The following is an 11,986-nucleotide window of genomic DNA, read 5'->3' on the forward strand; positions in this document are numbered from 1 at the left end:
TTATTCATATATTGATTGAAAAATCGTTAGGCATATAACTCATAGCAGGTGAAATATGAAAAGAGGACCTATATATTTGTGTATGGTAATGTACATGCAAACATGTATGTATGTCAAAAGTCAAGGTATTTATTTGTCATTTGCACAATTAACTCTGGGGAAAACTGGGGATTGAAATGCTTGTGACGAGGCTCAGACATAGGCTACAGTAATTTTAACTTGACCAAATTCACAAATTTAGTAGATATACATACAAACATAGTATATATGTATGGTATTATGTGTGTAGTGTGTGTAGGCCTATATACACACTCACTCACTGGCCACTTTATACACCTGTTCAACTGCTTGTTAAAACAAACATCTGACATGTAACAGCAACTCAATGCATTTAGGCATGTAGACATGCTCAAGATGATCTGCTGAAGTTCAAACTGAGCATCTAAATGGAGAAGAAAGGTGATTTACTACGTGACTTTGAAAGTGGCATGGTTGTTGGTGCCAGTCGGGCTGATCTATTTATTTTTAGAAACTGCTGATCGACTGTGATTTTCACGCACAACCTTAGGGTTTACAGAGAATGATCTGAAAAAGAGAAAATATCTATTGCAGTTCTGTGGGTGGAAATGCCTTGTTGATGCCAGAGGTCAGAGGAGAATGGCCACTGACCTCTGATCATGACTGGTTCGAGCTGATAGAAAGAACTCAAATAATCACTTGTTATAACCGAGGTATGCTGAAGATAATCTTTGCTCTGAACGCACAACACATCGAACCTTGAAGCAGATGGGCTAGCAGCAGACAAACGCACCGGGTGCCACTCCTGACAGCTAAGAACAGAAATCTGAGGCTAATTTACACGGGCCCACCAAAATTGGTCTGAGACCTGGTCCGATGAGTCTCATTCAGATGGTATAGGATCAGAATTTGGTGTAAACAACATTTTTTTGAACATGACAAAAGTTCACTGTACTCAAATGGCCTCCACAGATGTTGTTTAAATGGAGATTCACATCATGGATGCTCAGCTGACAAATCTGCAGCAACTGCGTTATGCTGTCATGTTAATATGGATCAAAATCTCTGAGGAATGTTTCCAGCACCTTCTTGAATCTATGCCTCCAAGAATTAAGGAAGTTCTGAAGGCAATGGGGGTCCAACTAGGGCTGGGTATCGATTCAGATGTTCCAATTCGATTCGATTTCGATTCGCAAGCTCTCAATTCAATTCTATTTCGATTCTAAATTTGAATTTTGATTCCCGATTCGATTCCTGATTTGACTCAATGAATATAGATTTAATACAAATCCTATATATAGAATTAAATAAATATTTAGAACTATATTTAAAAAAAAAGAAAAGTTTACAAGTGGTTAATTAATAAAAAGAAATTAAGAGCCACAAACCTTTATATTATAAACCTCTTTTTATTTTAGATACACTTGGGTAGGCTACATTAAAACAGAACCCAACTGTATAGTGTGTGTGTGTGTGTGTGTGTGTGTGTGTGTGTGTGTGTGTGTGTGTGTGTGTGTGTGTGCGCGCGTAGGCCTTCTTTCTACTTTTATAGTTTTATATATATATTTTACGATTATTGTCCTCAGACCTCGTTATACTGTGTGGTTTTAGTGGTGGTGAGGGATAATGTAGCCTAATGTTATAAAATTTGACAAAATGAAGAGGAATAAATCAAATGAAATGGTTAAGAATGTTGAAAATGTAGTGATCATTATTTTAATTTCAAAGAGGATTTTATTAATTTTCTCTAATAGGAAACTTCAATATGAACTTTGATGAACTAAATTGAGTTAAACACCTGAATCAATTATTGCAATATTTAATCTTCTAAATAATAATGTAGTTCAGTAGCCTACTTAAAAAAAAAAAAAGAAAAAAAAAGATTGCATGTTTGGCTATGTAACCAGCGGTATGCCTGTTAGTAATCAGTTAAAAGGATAGTTCATCAGACAGGAAATTCTGTCATTTATCCACCCTCAAGTTGTTCCAAACCTGTATGAATTTCTTTCTTCTCCTGAACACAAAAGAAGATATTTTGAAGAATGTTGGTAACCAAACAGTTGATGGACCCCATTGACTTCCATAGTATTTTCCCAATTTCCCAGGTTTGGAACAACTTTAGGGTGAGTAAATGACGACAGAATTTTAATTTTTAGGTGAACTATCCCCAAGCACTCACAGCTATGCGCCACTTGATCTGAACACTAGAGGGCGCGGTCGAAGCATTATGCCGATGGCACCGGAGATGCGCCTGTGATGCTACATTTAAAGATCATTTTCTCTCCCTTTTATGTGAGAGATAAAACATAGGCCTATTTATGTTTAATTTATAATTAGTTTAAAACATTGCGATCTATGAAACGTTTTTTTAAATGACTAAACCAATGAGTTTTAATCATATAGCCCACGGAACAACAAAACCGTTCTTAATTTCTTTCCTTCTGAGCAATGAGCAGCTGATGAGAAGGCCTAATGACTTCAATTGAAATAATGTAATTACATAAATTTACATTTAATTTAAATAAAATCACATTCCGTTTTAGCAGCCTATTCACTCATGCTTTTCCCCTCTTGTTGAGAACTATTTTGTGATTTAATTATACAAGCATCTTAACAAATAAAACTGTTCTATACCTTTAATAAATAAATAGCCTACTTTTGCTTCAAAAAACAAAACATAATAATATTGTAACATAGGGTCCAACATCAGTAAGCTTGGATGACCTATAGCTGCATCGCTTGTCTTCCTTTGAAACTTTAGTCACATTTCAAAGGTATTATAATTTTAATACAAACAAAACCTGAATGACTAAAGTCCCTTGCTATCAGTTGTTTCGGATAGTTTTCACTCTGTGTGAGTGGGCCAAGTAAGTGTAGTGTACATAACTTTAAAAAATAGATAGCCTATAAAAATAAAGGTTCCAAAATGGGGTTTTCACAGCAATGCCAAGAACCGTTTTTGGTTCAAAGTTCTGTCATGAAACTCTAGATGGTTCAGGCTGATAGGTCCTTAACTCAATCTGCTTGCAATTATTCTCTATTGGGCACAGCTGATTGGTTCCTGCTGTATCAGTAGCCAATGAGCTCGCTGCTCAACCTTCAAATACTTGGTCAGCATTTTCTAGCAGTTGCAGCGCACTTTCAGAAACCCTCCACCTTCCCCAGCTCCACCTTTATAGTTCTACTACGGGCAATTCATGTACACTATATTGTACCGCAGCAGCATGTCTTGCTCACAGCAGCGTATCGTGTATGTATTGGCAGTAGCAAGTCCTGTACTTTCTCTGTATTCCTGTACTTTTCTTTCATTATTATGCAATCAAATTAGAGGATGTTTATTTCTGTATCCGGTTGATCTGAGTATAAAAATGTATCTGAAGAGGATGTGAACTGCTTGAGTTATTATACTGTGTGCGCTGTATATTCTTATATATATTTTTACACCTGTGCTGTGTAAATATGTAACTTTGCAATTTTAACTCAGAGAACGATTAAATGATAAACACTACAAATGATTGTATGAGAATATAGGCTACGGTGTCCTCTCAGCTCTGACCTCACCAGCTGCTCAGAACATCAATCACTAAAAACAATGTCATCTAATCCTTCACGATGAATCAGAGCACATGGCCTCCTCACTACTGTACATCTGGGTCATTCCATGGGCGGGTGTTGTAAAATACAGTAGATGGTTGTGGTTTCAGGATTTATTCTTCATTTCAGGTTAAAACGGCCATTTGATCCCATTTTGCCTGAATAGTAGCCCTGTCAAATATATTTGATTTCAGCACGGTTCACTGCAAGATTCTTCATATCCATCCCCTATGAAATTATTGAAACCTTTTTGTGACAATTAGCATCTCAACAAATTGAATAGGGCCTAGGAAATTATATTGTGGTCATATTATATTATACATGATTAATTAAATAAATATTATTAATTTTCACAGCATTCTAGTAAATCATTGGGGCCTTTTTTATTATAGATTGTATTATTATATTATTTAGGATTCCAGGCTAAAAAAAAATGTAAGGCTTACACCGTAAGTGACATGAACAATTGCAATTATTTGTATGTAATTAGAGTATATATTTTAACAACCTGCTTGCAATCAATAAACACTACTGTTCTAAGGTTTGCGGTCAGTAATATTTTTGTTTGTATGGTTTTTTTTTTAAAGACATTAATGCTTTTATTCAGCAAGTACTCTTGTCCGCTTTTAAAAAAAGAATTATTGCTGCATTTTAGTACATTTTAATACATCTCACTGTTAGTAAAATATGAACTGATTAAATGAGAGTATTAGACATGTTAGCTATTATCTATTAGCTGCTATTTAATGTAAAAAATGGGCAGTTTGTGATTGTATCTTCATTTAGTGCATCAGTGTGTCTGGTTGAGTGAAGTGCGAGGAACCGGGAGGCCAGAGTGACAATAACAGCACACTCGCTATCAACCCTGATGGACTGACAGAGAGAATAGGCCCTTTAGTCACTTCAGCCGCCGATGAAAACATAATTCCTGCCTTCAGTCCCACACTGAGTTCAGACATTATTGAGCGATGACAGAGACAGATCAAGCCATGAGGAGACGAGTGGGAAATCGTAAAAGCGGCTCATGTTTCTGCCTCCATAAAAAAGATTTGTTCAGCGCATTGAGATTGTGATGGATTTTCCCATGTTGTCCAGGACAGCTCTTTTTGTTTAAGGCTTCTGATAATGGCTCATTGTTTTGGCTGCAGTAGAGGCCCGTGGTGCGGGCGGCCCTGTGGAGATGCCAGGCTGCCCATTCACTCACCGGCAGCAGGCCGAAACGCATGGAGCGCAGCTCACCTGCATCAGGGGACTGAGGTAATGGGGGGATCTCAACACTTTATGCCATCATATTGTTAAGACAATAAACATTACTGTTATTCCAGTCGTTATTTTAGTCATGACTGAAGTTTTGATATGGCAGAAAAATGTCTGTTTTCCTTCCTTTCCAGGTGTTGAAATGGAGTGGATATGTGTTCCTCTTCTGCTTTTCAGTGGGATTCATTTAGCTTTTACACAATTCAATGGATTCAACTGTGATCCAAACCACCACAGCAGATTCCCTGGTAAGAAATTGAGAGCCAGAATGTATATGTTGCAGAATGTAAACAATAATACACTACTGTTAAAAAGTTTGGGGTCAGTAAGATTTCAGAAGTTTAGGGTCAGTAAAAAAATTAATACTTTGCAGTAAGGACGCATTAAATTGTTCGAAAGTTGACAATAAAGACATTTATTATGTTACGGGGGAAAAATAAAAACTGTTTGACATTTGACAAAAAAACATTTGTATATCATTTAATAATAATAATCAGCATATTAGAATGGTTTCTGAAGGATCATGTGACACTGAAGATTGGAGAAATGATGCTGAAAAATCTGCTTTACCATCAAAGGAATAAATTACATTTTACATTGTAATAATATTTCACAATATTACTGTTTACTACTGTATTTTTTTATTCAGCCATGATGAGCATTAGAGATTTCTTTCAAAAAATAAAAAAATCTTACTGACCCCAAACTTTTAAACAGTAGTTTAAATAAATCACTTAAAAGAAAAATTCAAAACAATAAAAACTATTTATTGTTCTATATAAATAATTTGTTTATTAATTCCTTATATTAGAGCATTCTTTTATTTTATATAGTGGGGTCCAAAAGATGGATTCTGCACTGGAAATCTGGGATTTACAATTTAATTTAAACCTGGACATTTTAGGAATTTGAAAATTTTTCAAAATTAGAAAAATATGAAAAATTAATTTGAGACATCGAATTGAAATGAGAAATGTTATGATGTAAAATGAATAAGTATTTCTAGCTCCAAAAGGTCAGAGATGTTCTTGCTTGTGGAGTTCAGGGAGCTTGTCATTAAAGCAAACACAAGATTTTATTTAATTCATAGTTATTCATTGCACTTAAATTGTCATGCTGATAATATAATAATAAACCCCACTGTGGAGATGCCATATCATTTATTTACTTGTTATGTTGTCTTTCCCTCAAGGCGACAGAGATATCAGTGTATACTGTGGTGTTCAGACAATCACACTAAAGATTAACCTCTGTCCTGTGCTGTACTCTGGATACACTGATGCCGACCTGGCACTGAACGGACGTCATGGAGAAGTCCATTGCCGAGGCTTCATAAACAACAACACTTTCCCCACAGCTGTGCTCTTCAGTATCAGCCTGAGCACACTGGAGGCCTGTGGGAACACGCTGGTGGTAAGGGATGCATTCACTTACACACGTATCATGGTTTTATTGGGGGGGGGGGTATGTACTATGTGAATACCATGGTGTATGAATAATTATGCAATACCATTGAACTGTGTATCTCAACTTCCACCAGCTTCACTGGTGGCTATTCCAGAAGCTATTCTGTTTGTTTTAATACTTGTATTAGGCTACATGTTGCGTCCCGTTGCTCAAAAGGGATGCAACAAATGGTGGCTCATCCGGGATTTAAACATAACATGTTTTAACCCGTGGTTTCACAGACAAGCCTTAAGATTAGTCCCAGACTAAAATGCATGTTTGAGCTGTTTTAACTGAAACATCTTGCACTGATATATCTTAAAATAGGTCAGTGCCATTGTTTTGTCTCACACCAATGTTTTTTTTCTAAGGCATGTTTATAAAAGCTATTTTAATGTCCTAATTGAAGGCCTAATCCTGGCTTAATCTAAGCCCTGTCTGTGAAACCGGCATAATTTTTAACCTCAAGAACAAAACAATTAGATTTTCCTAGTGAAAATAAGATTTACATTTAGGTAACATATTTAAATCTATCTGTGTTCAGGTTTCTACAACTCAAGGTTTCAATGCTTATGGGAACATCTCTATGGTGCAGATGGGGAATATATCGGGCTACATTGACACCCCAGACCCTCCAACTGTCATCAGTTACCTGCCAGGTCTGCAGTATAAATTCAGCTGTAGTTATCCTCTGGAGTACCTGCTCAACAACAGCCAGCTGGCATCGTGAGTCAGTTATTTCTGACGTGACAACCTACTTCCCTCTTCTATGGTTCTACAACTATTTAAGTCCAAGTAAAAAGTGATTTGCTGATATTTTCTGCAGTGAATACACAGTGATAATGTCTTGTTCTGATCTCAACCTCCTTTACCAGCTCATCTGCTGCGATATCAGTGAAAGACAACAATGGCACTTTCCTGAGCACACTCAGTTTGGTGCTTTACAATGTGAGTGATCTCTGTAGATATAAATAAATTTTAAAGTACGGGTTTGTAAAGCAATAAAATAAATATTTATCATACATTTGTTGTTCCAAAACTATATTGTCATGAGATCACAGTTAATTAGCTGTTACAACGTTTTAAAAAAAATCTTCTTTTATTAAATTGTATTTATTAAAAATTGTACTGTTTATGATTGTATAGTAAAGATTAATGAAAATATTTCAAATTAAATTATAGTATTTGGCTTAAGACTATAAACAATTTTCCCTTAGGATCTATTAATGTCACTTTCATATTGTAAATGTGTATGTAGTTCTCAAAGTTAAATTAAAACGTAAAAATGGCATGTTTGTGTAATGAAGAATGGCTTAGACCGCCATTACAGTATAGCTAATTTTCTTTCTCATATTTTAAAGGATTCAACATTCAATCAGTTGATCTCTATACCAATGTCTGGCCTGTCCTTGAAAACTCGTGTGTTTGCTGCAGTTAAAGCTACAAATCTGGACAGGAGGTATATCATGCAGAGAAATTAAATCTTATTAAAACACACTATTCATTTTATTTTTTTTATAAAATGATTTCATATCATAATGTTTTAGTTATCTTGTGTAAAGACAGGTTACTAGAATAAATTGTGACATAGTACTAGTAGTGTGAGATTTTGTGAGGAAAAATGAATTAAAATATTCTCTTCTTGGGTAACTATTCAGATCCTGAGCCCCTATTAACTAATTCTTTTTACTTCTTGAGATTAGAGATTCAATTCCCATTAATAGCAGAAATGACTGTGTTTTCCCCACAGGTGGAATGTTCTGATGGATCACTGTTACGCCACCCCCTCTGGGAACCCTAATGATGAGATACGCTATGACCTTTTCTTTGGGTAATTTAGTATTTTCTGAAATTATGTGCGCATTAACTCGGTGAGTCCTCATTACCTGCTCAACTGACTACTATTCAATGCACAAAGGCCTTTTAGAGGAAATGATTTGTGTGTGTGTATGAGTGTGTGCGCGTTTGCGTTAGTGTTTGTTTGGGTATAACTGAAGATAATCAGTTTATCAGCAGATCTGATGTTTAAAGAGGCCTTATTTTTGGTGGTGGGGGTTTAAATAGGTGCTACAAGGATCCACAGACAACTGTTTTTGAGAATGGAAAAAGTCAAATGGGCCGCTTTGCATTTGAAGTCTTCCGTTTTGTGAAACATAAGAACCAGAAGATGTCCACTGTGTTTCTGCATTGTGTGACAAAGCTGTGTCGAGCAGATGACTGTGGAATACTATTGCCGGTAAACAGTCTTAATGCTGAAATATTTTATGGTTAATAATGTATTTTAGGTGTCTTAACTGAATGAGAGCACTGACTGTAATACCTCTCGTGGCAGATCTGTGGAAATCGCAGGAGGAGAGACACTGTGGATGAGAATGCAGTATCAGGTTCATCCTCAGGGGATGCCGTCATAACCGCAGGTCCCATAATCACTAGGAGTGGTAAGAGCCCTCAATCTCAGCTTTATAGTCTGTTTCATGCACTGAAAAAAAGACAAATAAGATTTACTTACTTTCTACGTTTTTGTTGGTGTTATAAGTAAATCATATTTAACTATTAATGGTCTAAAAGTAAGTAAAATCTTGTGCTGCTTAATATTTTTCTGGGACTGTGATACATTTTTTTCAGGATTCTTTAATGGATGGAAAGTTCAGCATTTATTTGAAATAGAAATCTTTTGTAACATTATTTAATGTCCTGGCTGAAGTATAAATAAAGAAAAAAAGACTTACATTTTGAATGATAGTGTATATACAAACGTTGAATAGTAATATTTCAAACAGTCATATAAAGCATATATTTTCATTTCTGTGAGACAACATCAGCTTATAATATATGTCTGAGACACAAGAGATGCAGACAATCTCACAGACCTCAACATTTGGTACACAAGGAATGATAACACCAACAATCAATAAATAATTTTTTCTAAGCGTGACAACAAAATCAATAACATGGTGTAAACCAAACTGTAAAACCATGCCACCTAGTTAATTATTCATGCCGCAGTGCATGCTGGAAGTAGATTTACATCTTTTTACACCTTTGTATCTATTTTTCCTCTCAATAACAAAATAAACACTACGAATTGACAGCAGTGAGAAAACAGCAGTTAAAGGATTAGTTCACTTTTAAAAAAACTTTTGCTAATAATTTACTCACCCCCATGCCATCCAAGATGTCCATGTCTTTCTTTCTTCAGTCGAAAAGAAATTAAGGTTTTTGATGAAAACATTCCAGGATTTTTCTCCATATAATGCACTTTGCTGGGCACCAAACGGTTCAAAGTCCAAAAGACAGTTTCAGTGCAAACTGCAAACTGTTCAAAGGGCTTTAAACGATTCCAGACGATGAATAAGGGTCTTATCAAGCGAAACGATCGGTCATTTCAAAAATAAATAACAAAGTTTAAGTTTAATAATGTCAAATGCTCGCCTTGCTCTGTTCTGTGATGCACGTTCGTGACTCTCCTGTTCGAACTCGTTCATCAAAATGAACAAATCTTTTTTCGAGTCATTTGGTTCATTTAACGAACGAAATGAACGAATTGACTCGGAAAAAGGTTCGTTCATTTTGATGGACGAGTTCGAACAGGAGAGTCACACAGAACAAGGCAAGGCGAGCATTTGAGCTTATAAAACTTAAACTTTGTTATTTATTTTTTAAATGAACGATCGTTTCGCTTGATAAGACCCTTATTCATCGTCTGGTGTCGTTTAAAGCCATTTGAACAGTTTGCAGTTTGCACTGAAACTGTCTTTTGGACCTTGAACCGTTTGGTGCCCAGCAAAGTGCATTATATGGAGAAAAATCCTGGAATGTTTTCATCAAAAACCTTAATTTCTTTTCGACTGAAGAAAGAAAGACATGGACATCTTGGATGACATGAGGGTGAGTAAATTATCAGCAAAAGTTTTTTTAAAAGTGAACTAATCCTTTAAGAAAGCACCTGATTATAGCAATGTGGATATATTTTCACAAGCTATCATGTTGAAAGATGAGGTAAATACAATTACACTGTTATGATAGTTTGAAAATAAAGTACACTCTAAAAAATACTGGGTTGTTTTAACCCAGCTTTGGGTCAAATATGGACAAACCCAAATGTTGGGTTAAAAATGTCATTTAAAAATGTAAACCAATGGTTAGGTTTGTCCATATTTGACCCAAAGTTTGGTTGAAACAACCCAGGATTTTTAGAGTGTATGTTTGAAACTATAGACTATAACGTGTGTAAACGTTACATCGTTTTGATTTTCCCGACGAAACCGACCCGAGTCCTTCACATAAAACATCAATCTACAGGCTTTCATAGACAATCTAAGAAGTCGGGGAAGGTCTCGTTTTAGTTTAAGTTTCATTACAAGCTGTTCACAGATTGGCAAAACAAAAAGTGATTAATACATGATTCGTACACATATCACTTTTAAATTATGAAATAATTTAAGCTTTATTTATGTACATCTTGTGTGTTTTCTGCAGATGAAACTCCAACCAACAACTCGCATCCCGGTAAGATTCTTTTTTAGGAGGTCAAGAAAGTGTAACTAGCCTGCTAAATGTTTTTCATTAGTAGACGTCCCCCCCCCCCCCCCCCCCCCCCCCTGCACACACACACACACACACACACACACACACACCACCGTGTCCTTTCTGTGAGACATCAGCTTTGTTTTCACAGTGAAACAATGGACACCAGTGTCAAATTCTGCAAATGAGATCCATGCAACCGTGGTACCCATTTACAGAACCATCTTGTCTGTGTTTTTGACCCCCATTCCACTCAACCCCATTCACCCCCACAAACCTCTGCTTACCCCCATTCACCCCTCTCTGTGCTTCTGCAGTGAGCAGTTCCTCCAAGCACCTGAATGCTGTAACCAGTGCCTTGATATCGGGTTTGGTTGTGCTGGGTGTGACGAGCCTGGGTCTCTTCATGCTCTCCCTCAGGCTGCTCAGGAAGCCCAGCCCTTCTAGTCTGACAGGGGCCTGGAACCCCAGCTTCAGATGACCTTCATTCTTGGACCATGAGAGCATTGAATTCTGTCAACAATATTTGGTCATATTCCTATCATTGCATTTTAATCAGATCCTCAGTGCTGCTTTCTTATGTCCCAAAATTGGCATTGGGCTGCTTTTACAAACATGTTTCCCTATTTGATAATAAATGAATCTAATAGTCCCTAATAATATCAATGTTGAAAACAGTTGTTCTGCTTAATATTTCTTTGATGAACAGAAAATTCAAAAGAACAGCATTTGTTTGAAAGAAATCTTTTGTAACATTATAAATGTATTTACTGTCACTTTTTTGATCAATTCCTTGCTGAAGAAAAGTATAATTTTTTCTTCTTTATAAAAAATCTTACTGACTCCAAAATGTTAGTGTGTGTATATATATAAATGTACATTTTAAAATACCTCAGTTTGTTACTTTCTGTTTCAGGGTCTGTGATCCTTTATGTCTTGAAGTGCAGAGCACAAAATAAATGTAGATTGTTCATGATTGCAGACAATTTGCTTTATGATTTTTTTGTTGATCTTATTATGATCATATTATGACTGATGTTTTAGAGAGGTCTTAAATAAATATTCCTGGTTAAATATTAGTTGACAGCAACAGATTAGATTGAGTACTACATAATACAATATTGTGCAATGTTGTGCATTTTCT

At 35.9% G+C, this 11,986-nt stretch overlaps 1 protein-coding gene across 1 annotated transcript; it reads left to right on the forward strand.

Moving 5' to 3' along the window:
• Window positions 1–4,264: 4,264 nt before the first annotated feature.
• On the forward strand, window positions 4,265–11,499 carry zpld1b (zona pellucida-like domain containing 1b). Its single transcript, XM_056245064.1, has 11 exons — window positions 4,265–4,869; window positions 5,004–5,117; window positions 6,062–6,282; window positions 6,860–7,041; window positions 7,191–7,263; window positions 7,677–7,774; window positions 8,066–8,146; window positions 8,380–8,551; window positions 8,648–8,753; window positions 10,795–10,824; window positions 11,160–11,499. Exons 2-11 carry the CDS (start codon window positions 5,012–5,014, stop codon window positions 11,321–11,323), a joined length of 1,233 nt encoding a protein of 410 aa, XP_056101039.1. The 5' UTR covers window positions 4,265–4,869; window positions 5,004–5,011; the 3' UTR covers window positions 11,324–11,499.
• Window positions 11,500–11,986: the final 487 nt, after the last annotated feature.

This window comes from Rhinichthys klamathensis, unplaced genomic scaffold (assembly GCF_029890125.1).
Source record: "Rhinichthys klamathensis goyatoka isolate OS25496 unplaced genomic scaffold, OSU_Roscu_1.1 h1tg001281l_1, whole genome shotgun sequence".
Lineage (NCBI taxonomy): Eukaryota > Metazoa > Chordata > Actinopteri > Cypriniformes > Leuciscidae > Rhinichthys > Rhinichthys klamathensis.